This window comes from Phoca vitulina, unplaced genomic scaffold (genome assembly GCF_004348235.1).
Source record: "Phoca vitulina isolate PV1807 unplaced genomic scaffold, GSC_HSeal_1.0 scaffold14, whole genome shotgun sequence".
NCBI classification, from domain to species: Eukaryota; Metazoa; Chordata; class Mammalia; order Carnivora; family Phocidae; genus Phoca; species Phoca vitulina.
The window spans coordinates 38,234,581-38,260,227 of record NW_022589717.1 but is presented as its reverse complement, the minus strand read 5'-3'; the positions used below and the strand labels follow the sequence as shown (position 1 = coordinate 38,260,227).

The window sequence follows — 25,647 nt, the reverse complement described above, 5'->3', positions numbered from 1 at the left end:
GATGTCAGGAGAAAAGTACCTCTCTCCATCACCAGAGGAAACTAATCAAAGAAAAATGTCTGCTGGCAGCATATACATTCCTCTCCAGCTGTATCACGGACCTGTTATGAGGTGTAACTAATCGTATCGTTGTGACTCATCTTGGTTTGTAATAACACACTACGCAGTGACATCAGTGGTTGGATGAGAGGGATGTTGCATGTCAAAGGAAAAAATCCTATTCCGCTGGAAAATCTGCAGCCTGGGCTTGACACACTGACAGTTTGCAGTAAATGCAGCTCCTGTTTTCTCCACAGTGACATTTGCCATCTCCTGTCATCACTGTGTTTCTGAAACGGTCAGGAGCAGTCATGTGGGGCAGTTTCCAGACCCACTGGTTGTTAGAATGGCTTAATTCTCAAAAATGACCTATGTCAAGATGCACTGTGGGTGCCCACCCAGGTCCACTTTGGCACCAGTCCAAAATTTTCTGAGCAAATTTTTTTAAAAAGAATCCTAAAGTGTTAATTCAGATTCTTCACAAACTTTTGGTTTCTAGAACAGGTTCTTCCAACATTTTCTCTACAGAAGGAAAGGTGTACTGTGATCTCTTGGTACATGTAAAATGCATGATACCCATACACTTCGATTTGTCAGTCAATTATCCACTGGCAGATAATTGGCAGAGGAGAAAGAACAACCAGACTGGACGAGACAGAAGGCCTCGGGGTGGCCCCGGCTTGGGCAAGAGTGCCACCATTGTTGGGAAAAGAAGGCCTCCAGGCTTCCAAAAGGGGGCTCCACTTTTAAGGTGTCTCTCTGCCTTAAAATTGTAAGGCTTTTTAAAGAAAAATTATCTATTCAAAAGCTTTTTTCATGCTTCTTTTCTACTAAGTTGGAAATCCTTTAAGAGAAAAGCATGAAGGCTATAATTTTGACTTATTTTGAAGTTTTAAATTTTAAAATAATTTTTAAATGTTTTAAATTTGAACAATTGAGTGTTTTAAATTTAAAAGTATCTTTTTTAAATTTTATTATGTTATGTTAATCACCATACATTACATCATTAGTTTTTGATGTAGTGTTCCATGATTCATTGTTTGCGTGTAACACCCAGTGCTCCATTCAGTATTAAAAGTATCTTCTAAATGTTTATATTATTAAAGCAAATTAACAAATTATTTTAAAAGAGCGGGAGTTAGATGTATGCACCCATGTACCTGGTATGCAATAGTTACTGACACTAGAAACAGAATTTACTCAGAATTTCCTGGTAGCAAAAGTGGAAGAGAAAATAATGGACTATATATCCATTTTCTAAATTATTTTAAAGGAACTGCATATATTTTTCTACAGAAACAAGCATTTCCTGGTAATAAATACTCCTAGACATATATATACGCTGATGTTAATTGAAACATTTTCGAAAGGACAATGATATGTACTAGAGAAATAAAATTTGGTAAGACAAAAGCCATTCTGTGTAAGCAATTTGTGTATCAGTCAGAAAAATATGCTAGCATTTAGACATTGACCTGTGCTGTGCTTTCTTTCCTACGCAGTAAAGACTATTGCTATATTTTTAATCGATGTCTCTAATTTTATTTTGCAGAATGACAAATCCCCCGGGCGATCGGCAAGTCGATCAAGTAATATTTCAAAAGTAGGTAAACTATATTTATTTAATTGTTTATTGATTTTCATTTTTTTTGAGTTCAAGTAAATATTTTATAATGTTTAACCTATAACTGTTATCTGTGAGCAGTACACAAATATGACTTGTTAATGATTTTAACTATTTTGAGCTTTTGCTGTGATAAGAGGACACAATTTCACACAATGAAATGAGCTGTTATTTTCCGTTTCAGTGCTATATGCAAAAGACAATTTGTTACTTTCAGAATGTCATGCAAAATATGGGGGCTTTTTCTTCTCATTTCAAGCATCATGGAGCTGTCACATACCTAACTTGAAACTGTATCAACATTCATGGTCCAATTTCCATGAATTCAGTTTTTCCACAGGTTTGGGCTCAACTATGCTCGTATTAACCAGGACAAGTTTTAGAAATAACCTAAGACATTAGTTTAGTCATATTTGTTTTATGGAGTCAAAGGATGAAAAAAACAAAATACTCCCTAGACTGTATAAATCTAAGCAAAACACCAGAGTGTCAAAAAGATTATGGCATGGCAGAGATACTTTAGATTTTTATTTTGTCTAGAAAACAAAAATCAAGGGCTATTCTCTAAAATGAGACACAATGCAATGTACAGACTTTGTGTTTGGGGAGTGAGAAGTCCTTTAGAGCCATTTATCAAATCAGAAAATTATGACTTCCAAAAATGTAATTCAGACAACGATGGATTTCCTGTGAATAGAACTTGTTCTACAGGGCCACTCACCTGCCAGCACCCTCCACAGCCCTGAGCTTAATTTTGTGTATTTTGTAATTTTATATTATTTTACTTCAAGAGAACCCCCCAAATAGTTGTCAGCTACAGGCACTATAGAACACAGATCCACTTCCAGGTTAGGGAAGTGTTTTGTTTTGTTTTGTTTTGTTTTCAGAAACAAAGAACTTCATTACTCATTGAAAAACAGCAGTAGCCAGAGTATCAGCATTTTCTCTAGCTGGTTTCCTGAGGCCAGGCCTTAGGAGACAATGCCAAGATGGTCGGGTGACTCCTCCAAACACACTGGATTGGTTAAAGGAGTGCAACCCTACACTTAGGAAACTCTCCTATTTTCAATAGATAGTAAGTATGCCTGTCCATTGCTCTGGGAAGCAGTATCTCTATGTTACAATGTTATGCCTTATACAAGCATCCTTAAAAAGACAGTCCAGAACTAAAGCAGGCAACGATTCTGCTTACAAGACATGCAGAGATACAAGAGACCCATGGAGAATCACATCTCAGCACATGGGACTGAACATTTATAATTACATTCAAATCTGAGTGCCTTCGTGAATATTCGAGAGGCAATGTGGTCTAGTACTAATTCTGGAGAAAGAGGATCTGAGTGTCCGTTGCTGGGCTGTCACTTCTTATGTGACCGTGAGACAGTCACTTAACCTCCCTGAGATAGAGTTGCCTCCTCTGTGACATGGGCGTGCTGGTGTTAGTCACTTGGAGGTTTCCGTAAGTAGTTGTAAATTAAAACAATACCTTTCAGATGTCTGTCATCTTGGTCACGTTGTGAAGAGTCTTGCCTACAACTGCAGAACACTGTCGTCTTTCTGAACTTGAATGTTAATGTCGACCTAGACACTTGTAAACATACCGACAACTCCTTTGTCACGCCAAATACTGTTTCATGATCCAGGCGTACAATTATATTGCATTTCCAAGCTGCTGTTTGAGTTTGACATAATGCAGATTGTTTATAACTTTTAACCTTTTAACTTCTTCTTTGAGAAATAAAAAAGTCGGGAGTGTAGTTTTCCTTCTGTGAGTTCTTCTAGGCTCTGATATGTATTAATTGCATCCCTGTGTGGGAGACGATTAATGACAAAAATGCATTACATTCAGAGGGAAATGAAAAGCTCTCTTCTTAAATAGTCTAATTGTACAATAGCAAAAACTCAACTATCAGACACCCGTAGAGATAAAAAGATTGCTGTGTGCATGTTTATTTTTTTAAGCCAATATGACTTTCCTTTTATTCATTCTCAGAATGACAGTCACAAATGCTAAATACATTGTTGAGTCCTCACTACTTTTTCATGAATTATTAAGGGAAAAACTTTTCATTAGGACCATGTAACCTACCAAGTGTAAAATGGCAAAATCTAGCAATATTTGAGTCCTTTAACTTTTAAAGTGGTGGAGAAAAAAAATTAAAGCAGAATCAAGATGCTTTTTCTCCGATTTCGTCAAAATAATTTTTATGTCAAAAACAAAGAAAAAAGAAAAAGACTAGGAGCTTTTCAGGAGTGTGATAATCAGTTTAACAGAGTAATTAAGACCATGGATTCCAAAGAAACTGCTTAGGAAGGTTATTTAACTTCCTTAATAATTTTATCTATAAAAGGAGAATGTATAATAGCATCTACCTCTTGGAGTGGTGCTTAGAACAGTGCCTGGCCCTGTGCAAGCATTAGCTATACTTATTATGGGACTTTTAATTATTTATATCTCAGTGACAGCACCAAATAAGTACTCTGTAAACCTTTTTGTAAGCAAGTGAATTTGAGACGTGAGTTACAATATATGCATTGTGTTCTGAGTGGAATAAGAATAAATATGTATATTTAACAATAATAAATTATCTTAGGTCAGTAGCAGTATTACCCAAAATAGGCATCTTTCTTAATTTTTATCAAGTTTGTGTCATCCCCAATTCTTTGATACAGGAAAATCCCAGGTATTACAGAGGATTACGTCCCCAGTGGGATATCAGAACTTCCCTCCACACTGCTGAGTCTGCTTTCCTACCTGTCTCTTGCAGTTCTCTACTAAACCAGCAGAACTTTCTAATCATCAGTATTTGTGGAATGTTTCCCATCAGTAATTATATTCTATACTGGAAATGAGGACTTCCATATACTCAGTGAGCTTACTGATATATTCAATGAGCTTATATGAGATCCCATATATATATGAGATCTACATCATATATATCATATATATATGAGATCGCATCATATATATGAGATCTACATATCTATATAAATTAATTAAGTAGAACTAATAACTCCCTGTGCAAAAAAGATAACAGAGCAGGCCTGAGACTCTTCTCTTAGAACGGCCTGCTGGCAAGGTTGGCCCTTGGCTGGCACCTGGGAACTTAGATTTTAGGCATGGCATACCACCCTAAATTATAAGAATGGTTCACTGTGCCTGAACTATGAAAAAAATATATGGTTTTTCCAAAATACTTGCCTTCCTTATGGAAGTCTGGAATTTGGGTACATGCTAGGCAATGGGTTACCCATATGATGAGCCCCCAGCGAAGACTTGGGCACTGAGTTTCTAACGAATTCCCCTGCTAGATAGTACTTCACATCTGTTGTCACAATTTAGTGCTGCAGGATTTAAGTACATCCTGTGTGACTCCACTGGGAGTAAATTTGGAAGTTTGCTCCTGATTTCCTCTGGACTTCATCCCACGTGCCTTTTCCTTTTCCTGATTTTGCTTTGTATCCTTTCACTGTAATAAATCATAGTTGTGATTATGACCATAAGCTCAGTCCTGTGAGCTTCCTAGAAAATCACTGAAACTGGGTGTGGTTGTGGGAACCGTTCCCTTTTGCATTAGCCAAAAGAGTGTAGACAGAAGGCTATGGGAGTTGAGAGAATGATCACTTCCCCTTGGTGAGGACAGGATGCATCAGAGATGGTTTCTTAGAAGAATGGTATATAAACAGGGCCTTGAAGAATGGGTGTGACTTGATCAACTGCCAAGAAAGTTTGTTTAAAGGGACATAAGTACAAGACATGGAAACTGGAAAACATGGGTTATGAGGAGAAAGATATATAAATCATTTTAGGGGCCTTTGAGATGGAACGTTGAATAATAGGATACACTCTCTTTAGTCACAACATACAAGTGTCAGCTGTCTTGATAACATAGGGATGGATTTGGAACCCATCAAGATCCTTGAGGCTTTTTTTAGTAAATATGTATCAAACTGAACATTGTGATTTTTGCTATTCAGGATTGTATAAACATGATCTCGCAGTTGTGAATATGAAATACCCAAGCATGGGATAAATAACAAATGTTGAATTGTTAATGAACATTATGAAAATTTTCTCATGGTCTTTATCTCTGAATCTTTTTATCCTATATTATTTAATTGCAATTATACCTTGCAAGTTGTATTTTGAGTTTTCTGGCCATTCCAGAATTTTTTTTTAGTTTATATTTCTAGTTTGTTTTAGGACATATAAGACAGACTGTGAATCTTTTTTTTTTCTTATTCTAATAGGATGTGTATGCGTTAGATATGTTAAAGTTGATCCAAAAGCTACAGAGAAGCTATATAGTCTTAAAACAATGTATGTGAGATTGTCAAAATATCTTCAGTGTGAACGTAGCAGCATTCATTTATCCACACTTACTTTTTTTGTTTGTTTTTTGAAAAGCTGCTTTTGATATTAATGCTGGTTGCTGCTTTTTAACACACATACGGCTCCCAAATAGGTTCCTGAAGATGTAAAATTGGTGAAATTTGGCCTTTCTTTTATTTCTTCTAGGGTGAGGAATCATTATATTCAACCAGCAACAACATATTATGTATTTCACAAGAAAAATCTTTCAAAAGCAAATTGTCAAAAGGAAAGAAAGCCTTGTACTTTCAATTCAAATCAACATCTAGAATTTTCTTTTAAATGAAACACTTTTAGGCTTTTTGGTCTATGTGGGAAGCAGCTCACAAAATCTAATCTACTTATGAAAAGAAACTTAAAAGCCACCACATAACAAAATATTTCAATTAGTTTCCATCACTTCCTGTTATATTCCCTAGACTTCATTTACTTGAGAAAGGTTCATCAAAATTGTTCTGTTGGTCTTTACCTAGAAATATTATAGAGAATGTTAGGTAAAGATGGTACGTAGTGTATAAAATAATATTCCTGAAGCTTCCTCTTCTCCTGTTCATGTACCCTAGTTTATTCTGCAGTAAATGAAGATGCATGACAGAGGCAATAAAATTTATCCAACAAATATTTTTTGTGGATATACTGTGTACAAGCCATTATATAAATCATAGCATTTTAAATAGATCTTTTCTTTTGATCAAATACATACTTTGATTTTACTTCTATAAATCTTTATTTTGCCAGATTTGCCTTTCCAATATTCCAACATATTTTCCAGCAAGGTCAAGGTGAAAGTGTTCCCTAAATGGAAAATGTATTGGGAAACCTTTCAGCTGAACCTGAGCCAAATATTTTGCATCTCCAAACAGGTGTTTAATGTTCTGACTTATTGAGAGATCCATCTTGGTTTGCTTATACAGGGGACCTATAAATCAGTCATGCCCTCAGACTACATACCTTTAGAGGGTAAGTTTGATAGATAAAATGGGATGTATAATTAGGAAACAACTAGAAATGAGGTAGACTCATTTGAGAACTGTCACAGAGCCCGAGTCAGGGTCTGTCCTGAGACCAAACTTAAGTAAATGAGTATAAATTTAGTTGAATTGGTAAAAGTAGCGATGGAAGATTAAGAAAACCTGACACCTTATATCCTGGGGCTTTTCCTTTATATACACTCACTCCTTAGGTGATCTCATCTAGCCTCATGACTATATAGAATCAACATGCCAACAACTCCCAAATAGATATTTCTAGCCCAGATTTCTGCTGTGAATTCCACACTCATATATCCTACTTAAATTTTCCATGTCAGTGTGTAATAGGAATCTGTCTTAGGTCAGATTGTCCAGAAACAGATCCTAAAATGAGATTTTTTTTTTTTTTTTTTGCAATATTTTACTATGGAGAAGCCCTAGAAGCTTAGGAAAAGCTATCAGAGGAATGGGAGAAGAAGGACAGGGAAGAGGAGGAAGACAAGAAAATTTCCCCTGATCCTTCAAGGGGACCCTGCTGTATAAAACAAACTGAAAGTTGTTCCCACTTGAGGCATGAAAACAGGACTTTCATCTTCCCATAGCAGCCATTCACTAGCTCAAGGTCTCCTCGAGAGAGGGTAACTTCCAGGCACTTTGACTCTCGTCACATGCAGGTAAAACTATCTAAGAAACCAAGGGCATTTCTCCAAAGAGAATCACAGTTTCAGCACTTTAGACACAAAACCGCTCAGGAGTTGAAGGAACCATGCACTGAAACAGTGAAAGAGGCCGGGCTGGATTTCAGCAGAGCGCTGGCAGCATCTGCTGTGGCCCATCACCGGCACCCCTCAGATCCATATGAACTCGTTCCATCCTGTCGTGAACACTTATAGATCATGATTGATCATAATTTCTGAGTAAAAAATTGAAAGGCATGGATTAGTAGAACAGGCTCTTGCTATTGTAGTTGCTAAAGCCATAACTGATCCATCATCTTCTATCATTATACCAAATATTCCTCATTCTTGATGATCGGTTCTCTTAGGCTAGGTGGCTTGACACCCAGTCTTGACTGTTATGCCTTAACAGGCTGTGCTTGCTGTAATCAACCATTTGAAGTTAATCCAGGGTATGGCTGAATAAAAAAATGCTGCAGTGGATCCCCCAAGCTTTAAAATATGTCTTGCTTCCTCATTATGTAGCAGCAACCCTCCCTCCTCATAATGGACAAGTCCAATTGTTCAGTGAATGGTTGCTCTGCCTACCAGACAATATAACTTGTGTTATCAAGTTCATGAGGGAGAGCTCCAGTCATATGGTCAGCTGATGTCCATGGTCAGGCCTTTGGTTTTTCTAGAGCCAAGTAGTATGCCAGGAGCTGCTTTCCATGAAGAGAACTCCACTGTAATAGGATGGCCTTGATCTAGAACACTAGGGTTTTCACAGCAATTCTCCATTCAGGGCTTGGTAGAGAACCTGAACTGCATTCTTATTTACCATGGTACCTCTAATATTATGGGATTTGCTACTTAGTACGACTCTGGCATCGAAGTTACTTATACTAAAGCCAAAACTGCTGCAGAAACTTCTCTCATTCTTGACCCAACTCAAAACTGGTAGCCTTCTGAGTCATCTGATAAAGGATTTAAGCATTATTACCAAGTGTGGTCTTTGCCACCTCTAAAACCCAGAATCCTACCAAGCACTCTGGGTCTTTCTTAGCAATAAGATGAGATGCAAAATTTGTCCTTCACTCTGAAGGGAATGCATTGACATGCATAACACAGTGGAACCCCTAAAATTTTCACTGATTAAGCCTGCTCCTGAATGTCTGTAGGATTTTTCTCCTGTGCTCTAGAACACACATGTCCTAATAAGGCATTCAGATTATTGGCCTTAACTGCTCATTAGATCTGATTAACATGATATCAGCATACAGTAAACTAACCTGATGTTTGACCATTGTCGATCGAGGACAACTCCAATCTATAGTGTGACAAATCCCTGGGGCAGGACCAGGAATGTATACTGATGTCCATATCAGGTGAATGCAAGTTGCCTTTGAGCCAGCCTTGATTCATTTATGATGAATATTAAAAAGAACACATTATTAGACCAGTAGCTTCATACTACATGCCAGACCTTGACACCACATCGTGCTGGTCTCATAATGACCGTACCGAAGGCACAGTAGCTGCGATTAGAGCTACTGCCTGGTTCCATTTGCCATCGTCTCCTGTCATTTGCCTGACCCACCAGGTTTCTATTTCAGGGAACAGCCTGAGAAATTAAATGGTGACATGAGGAAAACAATCACCCTTATATCCCTTCAAGTCTATTTTTCACACAACAGCCAAAATGATTCTTTGCGAATATGAATCAGATAGTGTCTTGCTCCTGTTTAAACCCTCCAGTGGTTTCCTGTATCAGTCAGAGTAAAACATAAATCCTTTCATTGGCCAAGGAGCCCTAACCTGGCCCTACACTCTCTCTCTAATTGTATTTATCATTCTCCCTCCAAGTCACTCGGCTCCAGACACACTGACCTCTTGCTGTTCCTCAAACACAAGCTTTTGCTGCAGGGCATTCGTCCTCCAGGCTCCTGCTGCTCAAAATGCTCATTCCTTAGATGTTTGCATGATTGGCTGCCTACATTGTTTTACATTTCTATTTAGATACCACCTTGTCAGTGAGGACCGATCTCCTTTCCTGCTGTATTTTTAAGGATTTTATTATAATCTGTAATTTTATATATTTTCCTATTTGTCTAATTTAAGCTCTAAGAGAACAAGAACTTTATTTCTTTGTTCAATACTGCTTTGTCAGCACCTAGAAAAGTGACTGATAAGTAGTATACACTTAGTAAATATGTGTCGAATGAACGAATATAGCCTGTTTTGTTTTGTTAGCGTTAGAATGTATGCTCTTAACATGGCATGTGTGGATATATAGAGCAGAGATCCTTGGACCAGGCCAGTGCATGAACTTGTTATCAGTACACACAAGATAGATAGAACGTATAAGTGTTTACGGTAGGTACAATTGATCCCATCCAAATGCTCAATACCAGCCACACTCCCCCAGCTTCTTTGAATGTTTCAGATCATTCACTACCTGTCTCCTTCTTCAGAGATTTTTTTCTAAGTCAAGTAGTGGCCTTTCACCCCGTATACATAACACATGAGAATTTTTTCTTCTTTTTTTTTAATTTAAATTCAATTAGCCAACATATAGTACATCATTTATTTTTGGTGTAGTGTTCAATGATTCATTAGTTGCGTATAACACCCAGTGCTCATTACATCATGTGCCTTCTTCACATGAGCATTTTTTTTAAAAAACCACACTTTAATAAGGACCAAGGAGGATCTATTGCAGAAGAGGCACTGAATAATCAGGTGGAAAGGATCTCTTACCAAGTGGATTTCAGCCAGCCTGTGTCCTGAGCTCCCCATTCCTGTGCCAGGGCCCATAAGTGGAGGAGCCATGTTGTCAGAGAAGGAGGCTATGCATGGACAACAATACCATGGTTTCTTCATTACTCAGGGTTAATAAACACTCCATCACTGAATGAATACTTAACCTGTCAGAAGCCGACACTGATGTTGAGCCCCCCGATTTAGTAGCATTTATCGAGAAGACCATCCGGCTGCTTGATAGCAACTTGATTGCGTCAGCTATCTTCCAGTTTGGGCTTGCCTCTCACGTAGGGCTGGGGCTAGGGTGAAATAAGTAAAGCACTAGGCTCAGAAACAAACCAAAAAACTCAGTAATCAAGATAAAGTTGAATGCAATACTTTAGGAATCAAATGTCCTGCAAAAACCCCATGATAAATAAAATAACAACATTTTAAATGAAAACAGGATCAGGGCTATGTTAAGCCATGTGCAGCCAGAGCCAAAAGAAAAAATCTGTAATGCTGGTTTCGCATTTATTGAAAGTTTTCGTATTTGTTCATCATGGGGTTTTTTTGTATTAATTTTGTTTATTAAAAATATTGCTTTCAATTTTTCTTTTCACTTGCTTACTGTATATTTTGGTGCTCTCTTACATTATGTGCCTGAGGCAAGTGGCTCACTCCTTCACTCTCTTCCCATCTCTGTACCTATCTACATCTAAATTAATTGCAATTATGTAAAATTTAAAAATAATTTCTACAGTTGCACAGGCCACATTCAAGTGCTCAGTAACTACAGGTGGTTAGTGCTTGCCACATTGGAGAACATAGAATGTTTTCATCCTCACAAAATGTTCTATCAGACAGACACTGCTGCTCTAGAAAAGATGTTCAACTCCTCTGTGGAAAGAAATAAGTAAATGGTACCTGGATGTTTTCAAAACACCTAGAAAAGTAATCCCAATCTGGACAATATGTGATACTACCTAAAATGTCAATTTGCAAGTTCTTAAATCCTGATTCCTGCCAAGTCAGCCTTGCTTGACTTAAGGAAATATTCTCATAACAAGAAATATTGAGGATCAGGAAGTACTGATCATGAATGAGCCCCAGGAATTAATGACGCAGCTATAATTGTTGTGACTGCAATACTGTAGTCACGTGGGAACTTGCTTTTCCAGACCAGATCATAAAACAAAAGTGGGCCAGTATTTGGTTCCCATGATTCTGAAAGGGAAAGAATAACATGTGGTTTTGTGGTGCCAGGGCTGGGAATTCTCTCTCACCACTGATCAACTGTTATCCAGAGTAGAAACAAAAAGCAACCTTGCAGTGGTAGTTTCTTTTCCAACGGGAAAGATTTATTTTAAATGAGGATGATTGCATTTAATTTAATTCTAATTTTTGCAGACACTCATATAGTTCAGTGTAATGAATCTCTGATGAAATAAAAGCATACATTTAAAGTCTAACTAGCCATGAAATGTGGAATGTTGGGGGCTGGGGATAGAAGATGGTATAAGCAAGAGAAATGAATGCTGTCTGTTGATACTCTAAGCAGTCATAACTTCCTCCCTCTGGATTTCCTCAACTAAACATTTAATACAAGAAAAATTGATCGGAAGCCAAATTGGTGTTTCTTTTCTTTGAATATTATTAATATCAATAAACTATACAAAATTTCTTTAAATTTATATTATCTAACATGGTCGTTTGGTAGTTGCACCCTTGAATTTTTCACCTATGATTTTATTTTAGGAAATAATTTAATTTTGTAGATTTCCCCACTCCTGACAATAGCTACATTTAGTGCCAGCAACACTAAAGATTGATCAGTGAAGGTACTGGAGATATTCTAATTCAAATACTACAAGTAAATAAAAGAGTATTGTTTAAATCACTGGAAACCAAAGAAGTCAGAGTTTTTGATCATCTTTAACCTACTTACACAAAAGATGATATGTTGATATATTTTCTATAGGGTTACACCAACATCTCTCACTGCTTCTCTCCTTTTCTATTATTTCTTGTATTATTGGATATTAGTTGTCTTTTTAAATTTTTTTTATGGCCTTGGTTCTTTTGTCTTTTTTTTTTTTTTTTTTCAGGTTACAATTAAATCCTGGGGTTTCTTTTTGCTTCTCCCAGCTCCATTTTACTTGGTTACGTGCTACCGTTTGTTTCCTTTCAGTGTCCTTCATCATCCCCTGTTTTTGAGCTCTTTCCATATATCCGACAGTGAGGAGAATGTTGGCAGCTGTGTTGTTAATGTAATTAATGTGTATAGTCAATTTGGATTGACTAGGCCAAATAAATCCACTTTGAGACTTGAACTACCCAATTTGGCTGTCTTTGTTGATCAGATTAGCTGGGTAATTGTCAAATCTCTATCCCACTAATTACTGCAGAGATACATCATGTATTCCCTCATTTGATTCACATTTCACTGAAATTTACAATCAAAGCTTTATGAAGGAATAGTGACATATAAATAGCACCAGTTTAAGATGAAATTCAATAACCACTTGCATCATTATCATCTTATCTTGGTACTGAAGTGAGGAAAGGGAAAAATTATAGGAATACATTTTTCTTGCTGCCACTAAAGAAAGGATGAATGACAGGAACTTCTACATCCATAAACCCATAAATATCATACGTCCCCTCACAACAGACTGAAATTCTCAGACTTTATAGTAACTTCTTATTTTTACCTTTAAAAATGAAAGTAGAACAATTAATTACTCTTTGGTTCACCATAGGTCTTAGGTCAGCCAAAAGGAAAATTTTTGCTGACCAAATTACAGTAAACTAGTATTTTATTTATTTACACAGCAAACATATCCTTTGTTCTTGTTCTGTGGTAGGTGAAAGGAACATAGCTTCTTACCTCTTGTAACGTACATTGAACTGGAGAAGCTGTTAGGTAACCCAATGATTACTGTTCCATATAAAGTGCTTTCTTGATTCCCCAACTTGGCATTTCTACTATGTCAAGATGATTTTGTTTGAAGTAAGAAAAAACAGAATACTAAGATTACTTTTTGTGCTTGCCCATCCTAAAAACTGGACAAAATATATATACCAAAAAGCTAACAAATTTGCAGGTCTCTAATCCATGTACTGCAGAGTAAATTTTACATGGTTTGGAAAGACTTCTAATGGAAGAGTTTGGTTCTGTGAAAACATCTTTGTTCTGAGAGCAGAACAAGATGGCTAAAAGTAGTAAAAATAGAAGTTATTGAATGGTTCTGCAAATAATTCATCTGAGGAAAAAAAAAAAACATACTCATAGGTTTTTTTGCAGTGAATTTTAAAGGCAGACTTATTCTGTACATGAGCATACACTCTATAAAAGAGCATTTTTCTTATGTCAGCTGAGTCTTTGACTTGCTTTTTTCTCCTAAATGGACAAATATGATGACAATAATTATGGTTCAAGTTTATTGAAAACCTATGTGTAAAGCACTGAGCTCAACATCTAACCCAGGAGATAAGGGTTTTTCAATGTAGTGTTTAGAAAGTCAGACCTTAAGATAGAAATAGTTCAGTGAGTATATATATTCAAGGTACTTGAAGGAAATTTAAAGAAAAATATTAACAAAAATGTGGCCCATCCATCCACCTCTCCACATATTTTATCCCCTACATGTTCATTCACTCGCAGGCGAATCCAAATGAGGAATAGAACAGCATGTAATTTATACACAGGTCTTTCTGCCCGAGTATGAAGAGAAGCTTTGCTTGCTGCTTAATACATAGTAAAAATATGGGTTTTTTTAAAAATGAAACTGAGGAATTATTGAACACTACATCTGAAACTATGATGTAGTATATGTTGGCTAATTGAATTTAAATTAAATATATAAATAAATAAATATTACATCTGGGGTAAAAAATTGTTTTATATTGAAAATTATTTTTTATTACTACAATACAGGATTGGATTTTAAGTTTCTTGAGGTGAACCTTTCTATGTCTTCTTAATATTAATCAATATTCATGAGCACTTGCTGCGTGTCGTTTCTTGAGCATGTACTATGTGTCAAGCACCCTAATTGGTCCTGTACACCTTTTATCGCTAAACCCAACAGGAACTTTTTTGGATAGGTTTACAATTTAAAGATTAGAAAACTAAGTCTTAGATTAAGTAATTTACACTAAATCACAAAACCAGTTAGTGGCAGTACCTGGATTTTCAACCTGGGTGTTGTACTCAAAGGGTTGCTTATCCACAGTCTAATGTGCCAGACCACTCTCACTGTCCTCTCCGACTTGTCTTCATGTGACACGCACGAAGTGTGAATGGCCATCACAGATTATGTCGGCCTCACACTGTAGAAGGAAAGGGAAGTGATTTCAAAAATAATTCGATAATTGATGTGGTTGTATTAAGAAAAGATTTGGGGTGGCATAATTTGATAGATGGTAGAAAGCCACTCAGGTTTCTTAGGAAGGGGAAAGGCATAATAAAAATGGGATTTAAAAAAATGTATTGTTAAGCCTGTCACATGGTGTATTTAAAACATACGCATAATCCTACCTTAAAAAAGTATTGAACACGGATACTGAATGCTGGTTAATGATATGCATTCTGAATTATTTAGGAATGAAGTGTACTTTTGTATGCAACTTATTTTGGCATGAATCATAAAAATAAGATGGATTTGTGCATGGATAGAGGGATGTATAAGTAAATTAATATATGATAACATAGAATTAGCAATATTTTAGAAATTTGGGTATTGGTATACTGGTGTTACTGCATAATCCTTTCAGCTTTGACGTATATTTGAGAATTTTCATAAGATGCTAGAAAAAATAAAAACAGTGGTAGCAATATGTAGGATAGATTGGAGGAGCAGAGAGTAATGCTTAGAGACATTATAGTAAACTGGATAAGCACTGTTGAGTACCTGGAGAAGTTAGTGACAGTGGCAAAGAAGAAGTATTCATCATGATTAATATTTAACATAAACAAATGAGTTACGTTTAGCAACTGGAAATAAGGGATGAAAAAAAAAAAGATGAGTCTTATTGAGAGATTCCAGCCTAGTAAGAAGAACAAATGGGGGTGCTTTCATAATCAGACATTGAAATCCTTGATATGACAGACACCCAAATGCTGGCTTTCCTTTGAGAAAGGAAACCTGCGTATCTGTCGCAGGTTTTTTTGGAGACTTCCTAAACTGGAATTCTCCCTGACGCTGGCAGCATACTTGGTAATCGATACCTTGTTATCACTCTAAAGCTTATTTTACTGGTTGCATTGATATATATCCCATGCCACATGCTTTTCCTACAATGTGACAGTCACATTCCTCTAAAGAAGAAGGAGCTATGTCCCCTCCCCTTGAACCTAGGTGGACCTTCGTCATTCTTCAACCAGTTAAACATGGCAGAAGTGATACTGTGTGTCTTTTAAGTCTAGGTCATAAGCTTCTGGTTAGTCATCTCTCTCTCATGACAGACTCATTGAAAGCCCCGACATGAATGTGAGAATACTGGTTGTCTGGAAGCCACCATGCCAGAAAGTGCATATAGAGAGCTCACACAGAGACAGAGATGCCCAAGGAGCCTCAGCTGGTCCAGCTCCCAGTGGTTGGAGTCTTCCCAACCCTGGTGGCAGACAAGGGAGTGAATGAGCTTCCATGTGATTTCTGCCCCCAGGCTTTAAGCCTCCCCAGTTTGCACCAAGTGAAACAGAGTTTTTCTTGTTGAGCCCCGTCCAGATTGCAGATTTGTGAGCAAAATAAATGTTACCATTTTAATCTACTACATTTTGGGATGATAATTTGTTACTAAGACATCATAAGCCATACACATAGACTTTTTCCATTAAGGTCACTTGGTACTAGCTGGAAGACCTGATTTCTTTTAAGACTACTTAAGGCCCAAAGGAAACATGAATTCTTGCTCCTTAGCTGTGAAAATACATCTTATCCCAACTAGTATTCTCTCCCCACTCTGCAGTAGTGCCCAGATTCAGTTAATCTCTTTAAATTTTTGTAGGTGAGAAAGACAGTAATCTCTATAGCTTCCAAAATTTAGACAGTAAATATCAAACTCAGGCCGACGACCAGTCCCTATGTCACCTTTGTGAACAGTAGAAAAAGGTACTACTTACCCACGATATTATAATTCCATCATAAAATTATCATAATATATACTGATTTTATTAGAACAAAATATTTTACTGTCACTTGATTGAAAATCGTTTTACTGTACTGAGTTATGATGCTTGTAAAGAGAACGACACCGCTAGAGGGCAGTGTACAATCTGCACACCACTGCACCTGCCGGTCTGAGAATTCTTCTCCACGTTTTCCTAAACCTTCTTTTATTTGGCTCGAGGTCAATGGCAGCGTCCTTTCAACCACATTGACTAGCACTTCTCTCCTCTCACTCTTTCCTTCTTTACATAGCCTGAAGATGCTTGATGGTCTAGAAATGTCACAAAACTAGTTTTCAGGAGCCATCTCTTAGCATAGACACACAACCCTTTAAAATATGGGGATTCTGTTAAAATAAAATAAGAAATTTTTAAAAACTGTATGTTAACTATACTGGAATTAAAATTTAAAATATAAAATAAAAATATGGGAATACTGTTTACATTTCTAAAGTGTAGTTCAGAAACAAAAATAGTCCCATTTAGCATAGTCCCAATAACATCTGGTTATTATTCATCTATTCAGCAAGTAATTATTGATTTTATATATATGTAAATGAAATATACATACAATTAAATATATATGTATATATATAGTTTGGAATAAGATGTACTTTCACAGCTAAGGAATATATATATGTATATGTGTGTGTATATACATGTGGGGGGGTATAAAAGACATAGTGCCAGGCACAGGGAAAATAATGGCAAGCCATGATATTTACAGTGTAATGAGTTATTCGGGCAATCATAAAATCATGCAAATACATAATGGCAACTTTGATAAATATTAGGAAGGAATTTTAAGTGGTAGTGGAGCATCTTAGAGTACAGTCTGGATTGAGAATAGAGATTCAGGATTTATCCCACAGCGGTGTTGTTTCTAAATATAAGAAACCATATTCATGGAGAGTAAATGTATGAAAAGAAGATCAGAAGTCTAAAGATAGAGCTGCAAGAAACACTCCTTGTTGCACAGAGGAAGAAGGATGGCAGGGAGCCCTGGAAGAACACAAGAAGTGGCAAAAGAGGTAGGAGCAACCGTGAGTGCTGAGTGAGCTGGGGGGGACACCAAAAAAGAGAATGTTTAGGGAAGGGGTGGTGTTCTAGAGAGCACAGTTCCTCAGAGAGTTTAGGGAGGGTTAATACCAAGAAAAGATTATTAAGTCTGACAAACATGCAAGCCCTCGCTATCTTCAACTACAGGAAAAGGGTCCTGAGTTTTATGATAAAGACACCAGGAGGATTTTATAGTTTCACAAGGAAGAGGAACTTAAAATAGGATATGGATCCCAAAAACCTTTCTGAGTAATTTGAGCCCAGTAAAGGGTAAAGTAAGAGTAAAATTAAAAGGAAGGTAGGAACAACAGGGGCAGATCCATAGAGAAACAAAAAAGCACGCATGACATGTTCTGGAGCTGCTAGTAGTTTGAAGCCAGTGGTTACATTTGAAGGGATGACGGGGATGGAACTGGTAAGATAAGTAAGATCATGCCAGAGCTTTGGATTAACCTAAAAAATAGAGCTTTACAAAAAAAAAAAAAAAATCTGAAGCTAATGATACTCTATATGTTAATTAATTGAATTTAAATAAAATAAGATATATTAAAAAAAGAAATAGAGCTTTAGAATGACGTTATGGGGAACATTAAATGATTTAAAACAGGAAAATAATGTGAGGTGATCTGAGTTTTAGAAAGAGCACTATAGAAAGAAGTTTGATCAATTGATCAATTTAGAGAAAGACAGACAACAGCAAGAGATCAGTTAAAAGGGAATGGCAGTTTCCCCAAGTGAAACATGGGAGTTTAAGAAGTGGAGATAGGGGCGCCTGGGTGGCTCAGTCGGTTAAGCATCTGCCTTCAGCTCGGGTCATGATCCCGGGGTTCTGGGATTGAGCCCCGCATCAGGCTCCCTGCTCAGCGGGGACCCTGTTTCTCCCTCTCACTCTGCCGCTCCTGCCCCGCTCTGCTGGTTCTCTCTCTCTCTCTCAAATAAACGAATACATGTTAAAAAAGGTGAATGTGTGGGGCATGTACTGCTGTTCACCGCTAAACAGGAGACAAGAGTGGGAGAGTACGGGGTTGAGGTAGTCTGGGGTTTTCTAAATGTCAGTACACTCTAGGCAGAGTGATCTGGCTATAAGAAAAGAACAGACATATCAGTATACACTCAGAGATCTTTTTTTCCTGGAAAATTATCAATTTAGGGTGTCTTTAAATCTGGGAAAGTATTACTAGAAAATCCAATGATCTTTTGCAACTCATGACACAGAAATTCTCATTTCACATTCTCCCAAAGCACTCTGGCAGGAAGGAAAGGAATTTAAACTCTCTCCTTTTCCAATTGATTTAAGTGTTTTGAGAGCCAAACACTACACTTAATGATTTATGGCCACGCTCACAACTCCACTGTACGACTTAATTCCTCTGCCCAGATCCCACACCACAGTGCCAAATGCTAATGCCCTGTGTACATGACTCATTAGTCCATGCCATCAGTTTTGAAAAATCAGCAGAGCTATAGAAAGAAAATGTTCATTTTTTAAGTGGTATTTACTGCAGAAAGTGGTTTTATCTAAAAGGAGCTGCTTTTACACTTAGGGAAGAGTTAAAAGTTACCGTGGTTATCTTGCTGACTGAACAACCTGATAAATAAGACTATTAATATGTGGATAAACAACAAGGCATGGGCCAAATTTTGTTAAACTTCCATAATCCCAAGAATCCAATACCATGAATGAAGATGTAGAAAAACCTAAGATATTCCTAAAAGCATAAAGTAAGCCCCAAAGAGACACAGACAATAAAGAGAACAGTATTCAATGTACTGCTGTCAGCTGTATTCCACATAACTCACACAAACAGCTTATTTTCTGTACAGGAAATGCTCCAGGATAGTGGAAGAGATATACTGAGTGTTTATTCTAAAATTACCTAGTGTGAGACTTAAGACATTTGTTTCCTTAAAGGAGTCTGCCTGACATTTGAACTTCCTCAAAAAATTGCATTAAATATGTATCAGCTTGGAGGGCCTACCAAAATAGAATAATGCATTTTCAATTTAGTCTTGGTTACACTTGACCTGTTTTAAAGTGTTTCTTTAATGAAATGGAAGCTATACCAAAATTAATTCTATGCAAGTGGCAGAGCAGGTTCTGTGTTATTTAATCATAATACATACCATCCACTTTGCCTGAGTGTAGAAACAATACAGAGATGGCGACTGCTTTAATCTGGCAGGCCTGATAACATTGTCATAATAATCAAAATGAAGTTCAAGTGGTTTTCTGACCTGAATGTAACACTCATGTTTTACTGTAAGAAATAAGGAAGGGCAGAGAACCAAGTTATTCTACTGTGGCTGTTTTAGCTTGTAATTGTACTAATAATTCTGCATCAAGGGCAATTGAGCTAAGGCAAAAGGGTTCAAAAACCCAATCCTCTTCATTACCATCACCAATTTATCTGTTAAACAGTAAGCACCATTCTGGGCACTTTTCATATGAATTAACTCAGAAATGAGTGCATCCCTACAACCTAGCCTGCTTGTTAAAAACCACACTTCCTACAGATGAGAAAACTGAAGCCAGAAGAGTTTCAAAGTTATACAACGAGGCAAGGTGGAAATCTGGGATTCCAAAGGCCATGTTTTTTCCTCTCCATCATGTTTCCTTATTCAGTAACATATCAGTACACAAGGTGTGGCAGGCACTCTGCTGGGTAGGAATTTGCAGTAAATAAAAATTCTTACTCTTGTTAGAGCTGTCACACTAAAGGGAGAGACCAACAGTAGACAAGTAAAGAAGTAAACAAGATGGTGTTATCCTATGATGGCAGGTGCTCAAGAAACAGAGTTGGCATAGAAAATTAGGGGTGGAGGGACTATTTTTTGTTTGTTTAATTGCTTGTTTTCTATGTAACATGAATAGACAAGGCCCTTCTGAGGAAGAGCTACTGTAAGAAGAAACCTGAATGATACAAAGGCACTAGACATAAATGAAAGATTGTTGTAGCAGGGAACAAATGGTAAACTCCAAAATCTGAGACAAGAAGGAGCTTGGCATCTTCCAATTACCAGTAGAAGGCTAGTTTGGTAAAAATGTATTAAATAATATAGAGAAAAGAATGAAATAAGATGGGAACAAATCATAAACCAAATCATCCAGAGACTTGTAGAACTTTCTAGATTTTTTTTTCTAAGAATAATGGGAAGCTATAGAAGGATTATGGTAAGAAAATGACATAACCTAATATACATCTAAAAAAATACTTCTCTAGATTCAGTGTGGGGAATAGATTGCTTATTTTTTGTCTACTTGATTGCAGCTTCTGAGAGGGATATGTAAAATAGCAAATGACATTTTTAAAAAATTATTTATTTATTTATTTATTTATTTATTTATTTATTTAATTTTAAATCGACTATAGTTAACATACAGTGTTATATTAGTTTCAGTTGTACAATATAGTGATTCAACAATTCTATACATTACTAGGTGCTCATCAAGATAAGTGTGCTCTTTATCTCCTTCACCTATTCACCCATTTCCCCCACCCACCTCCCCTCTGATAACCATCTGTTTATTCTCTGTAGTTAAGAGTTGGTTTCTTGGTTTGTCTCCTTTTTTTAAGTTTTCATTTAAATTCCAGTTAGTTAACATACAGTGTAATATTAGTTTCAGGTGTACAATATAGCGATTCATCACTTATATACAACACCGAGTGCTCATCACAAGTGCACTCTTTAATCCCCATCATCTATTTCCCTCATCCCCCCACCCATGTCCCCTCTGATAACCATCAGTTTGTTCTCTGTAGTTAAGAGTCTGTTTCCTGGATTGCCTCTCTCTTTCTCTTTTTTTGTCCCTTTGCTCATTTATTTTGTTTCTCAAATGCCACATATGAGTGAAATCATACGGGTTTGTCTTTCTGACTGATTTATTTGACTTAGCACTATATTCTCTAATTCCATCAATGTGGTTGCAAATGGCAAGATTTCATTCTTTTTTATGGCTGAGTAATATTCCATTGTGTATATATAAACACTTTTCTTTATCCATTTATCAGTCAGTGGACACTTGGGCTGGTTCCATAATTTGGCTATTGTAGATAATGCTGCAATAAACATCAGGGTACATGTATCCCTTTGAATTAGTATTTTTGTATTCTTTGGGTAAATACCTAGTAGTCCAATTGCTAGATGCTAGCATCTAGCATCTAGTTCTATTTTTAACTTCCTGAGGAATCTCCATATTGTTTTCCACAGCAGCTGCTCCACTTTGCGTTCCCACCAACAGTGCACTAGGGTTTTTTTTCCACATCCTCACCAACATCTGTTGTTTCTTGTGTTGTTGATTTTAGCCATTCTGACAGGTGTCAAGTGATATTGTAGTTCTGATATGTATTTCCCTGATGATCAGTGATGTTGAGCATCCTTCTATGTGTCTGTCGGCCATCTGTATGTCTTCTTCAGAGAAATGTCTGTTCACGTCTTTTACCAATTTTTAATTGGATTATTATATATATATAATCATGTCATCTGCAAATAGTGAAAGTTTTACTTCTTCCTTACCAATCTGGGTACCTTTTATTCCTTTTTGTTGTCTGATTGCTGTGGCTAGGACTTCCAGTACTGGGCTGAATAAAAGTGGTGAGAGTGGACATCCCTGTTTTATTCCTGACCTTAGGGGAAAAGCTCTCAATTTTTCACCACTGAGTATGAGGTTAGCTGTGGGGTTTTTTTATTTTTGTTTTTGTTTTTATTTTTTATATATGGCCTTTATTATGTTGAGGTATGTTCCTTCCAAACCTACTTTGTTGAGGGTTTTTATCATGAATGGATGTTGTATTTTGTCAAATGTTTTTTCTGCATCTATTGAAATGCTTATATGGTTTTCGTCTTTTCTCTTGTTTAGTGATACATCACGTTGCTTTATTTGCAAATATTGAACCACCCTTGCATCCCAGGAATAAATTCCTCTTGATTGTGGTTAATGTTTTTTTATAATGTATTGTTGGATTGGGTTTGCTAATATTTTGTTGAGGATTTTTGCATCTATGTTCATCAGAGATACTGACTTGCAGTTTTGTGTTTGTTTTATTTTTTTAGTAGTGTCTTTATCTGGTTCTGATATCAGGATAATGCTGCCTTCATAGAATGAATTTGAAAGCTTTCCTTCCTCTTCTGTTCTTTGAAATAATTTGAGAACAGGTATTAACTCTTCTTTAAATATTTGGTGGATTCCACCTGTGAAGCCATCTGGTCCTGGACTTTTGTTTGTTAGGAATTTTTTTTATTACTACTTCAATTTCATTATTGAAAATTAGTCTGTTCAAATTTTCTATTTCTTCCTGATTCAGTTTTGGGAGGTTATACATTTCTAAGAATTCATCCATTTCTTCTAGGTGGTCCAATTTGACATAAAATTTTCCATTATATTCTCTTATATTTCTTCGTCTTTCTGTAGGGTCAGTTGTTAGTTTTCCTCTTTCATTTCCGGTTTTGTTTGAGTCCTCTCTCTCTGATGAGTCTGGCTAAAGGTTTATCAATTTTGTTGATCTTTTCAAAGAACCAGCTCAAAGTTTCATTGATCTATTCCGTTGGGTTTTGTTTTGTTTTTTAAGTTCAAATGACAATTGTTAATTTATCTGTTTATCCCTTAAAAGTTTTGATTTATGTGTTCTGAGTCTGTATTTTAGGTGCACATATGTTTAAAATGTCATGCCTTCTTTTTCTACTTTTTCTTTTCCAATATATAACATCCTTGTGTACTAATGTGATATTTTTGCCTTACATTCTATTTTATTGGATGGAAGCCCCTCGTAAATTGAGGAAGATCTCTAATCTAACTGCCCCAGGGATTTAGAAAAGGAGAGACTAGAGGAGCTCGGAGGTGTGAGGGCACTTGACCAGCTCCCCTTGTTCCATCGGCTCTTCAGCTCATTACTCTCATTTCCTTGTTTGTGTTACTCTGTGTTTAGGGCCCCAATTGTACCTTAAATCATTGAGTATTGATAATGAGTTGGATAATGGAAAGGAAAACAATGGTTGTCTGAAGGTGATGAGGGGAGAAGTAAAAAAAAAAACTTGAAAGATCCCAAGGACTTCCTCTTACCACTTCCCACACTCACAGTTCAAGGCCTTGTGCAGCCTCCTAGTGGTGGATCAAGTCAGACTGTTTGTTATTTAGATAACTCCTGTAATTCATGTTTCCTTCTCTCATCTTTGGTTTTTCCAAGTTTGATTTTGAAGAAGTGGCTAGGAACCCAGGCTAGCTTACATCATGACAGGAGTAGAAGATCTTTTGTTTTTTGTCTTTTTCCCCTCACATTGCTTTGGTATAGTCAATACTGTTCTCATTCTCCAAATCCAATTCATAAATTACACTCATGACAGATTCCAAAAGTAATACATAATATTTCAAAGTCTGTGGCATATGGCAAACACTTTTTAAAAAATGAAACACTTGTGCCTTTTATATGTTGCTTATGATTTCTCTAGGAAATCATAGGTTTATTTCTTCTTTTTTTTTTTATGTGTTGCAGTAGCTTATTTTTTTCCACCTACATTTTATGGAATAGTTATTTTACAATTGCTAAGAGAGGAAATCTTATTTAATAAGATGTTTTTATTCTGTTAGAATTTTGTTTAAATATAAAAAACCTAGGAAATTCCTATTTTTGTTACTGAACACTGACTAAACAAATAAGAAAAAGAACAACTAAAAGCCAACTGTTAAGATAATTAAAAAGTTTGGAAATTCCAATACTAAACATTAAAATAAAATGCAACTGTCATAAAATCCTAGTCAGAATGTAAATTAATACAATATTTTTGGATTGAGTAATACTCATTCAATTAAGCTTTTGCTACATGTTAAATAGTGCAATATTGAGTGAAAATCTTTAAGTGGACATGTCATTTAACCAGCAATGTAGAAATGTATTCTAAAAAATAATGAAGGAGAACATACACATTAGTTTCTCTAAAGGTGTTTATTTTAGCTTGATGTGTGTGGTAGGCTGAATAATGGCCCTCCAAAGATGTCCATGCCCTAATCTCTGGAACCCATGAACACGTTACCTTACGTGACAAGGGATTTTGGAGATGTGATTAAGATAAGGATCTTGATATGGGAAGATTATTCTGAATTATCTGGGAGCACCCAGGGTAATCACAAAGGCTCATGTAAGAGAGAGGCCAGAAAGTCAGAGTCAGAAAAAGGACATGTAACAACAGAACCAGAGATTGACATGAATATACTTTTAAGATGGAAGAAGGGGCATGAATCAAGAAATGCAGGTAACTTCTAGAAGGTGGACAAGATGAGGAAATGAATTCTGCCCTGGAGCCTTCAGAAGGCACAAAACCCTGCTGACATCTTGATTTTAGACTTCTGACCTCTAGAACAGTAAGATAATAAATTTGGTTACTTTCAGCCTCTAAATTGGTAGTGATTTGTTAAAGCAGCCATAGGAGACTAATAAAGTATATAATAGTAAAAAGTTTAAAACCCATCAAAAAAAGTGTGTATTATGCAGCCATTGAAATTATGTTATAGGACAGCATTTTATATGCTTACATGATGTTATTAAGTACAAAAAAATTTTATAAACATAACGTTTAACTCATTTTTAACAAGGAAATTACAAATAAGGATAGCTTCATTTTTTTTTAATTTTTTATTGTTATGTTAATCCCCATACATTACATCATTAGTTTTAGATATAGTGTTCCATGATTCATTGTTTGTGCATAACACCCAGTGCTCCATGCAGAACGTGCCCTCCTCAATACCCATCACCAGGCTAACCCATCCTCCCAACCCCCTCCCCTCTAGAACCGTCAGTTTGTTTTTCAGAGTCCATTGTCTCTCATGGTTCTTCTCCCCCTCCGATTTCCCCCCCTTCATTCTTCCCCTCCTGCTACATTCTTCTTCTTTTTTTCTTCCTTAACATATATTGCATTATTTGTTTCAGAGGTACAGATCTGAGATTCAACAGTCTTGCACAATTCACAGCGCTTACCAGAACACATACCCTCCCCAGTGTCCATCACCCAGTCACCCC

General features: G+C 36.5%; 1 protein-coding gene across 13 annotated transcripts in view; it reads left to right on the top strand.

The window, feature by feature from the left end:
• The window catches only part of MARCHF1 (membrane associated ring-CH-type finger 1), an 860,279-nt gene that overhangs the window by 698,044 nt on the left and 136,588 nt on the right, over nt 1-25,647 (top strand). For all 13 annotated transcript variants that reach the window (XM_032413136.1, XM_032413131.1, XM_032413130.1 and 10 more), the window contains one exon: nt 1,592-1,642. In XM_032413136.1, the coding sequence (XP_032269027.1) occupies nt 1,592-1,642 (51 nt within the window). The remainder of the gene's footprint in view (nt 1-1,591; nt 1,643-25,647) is intronic.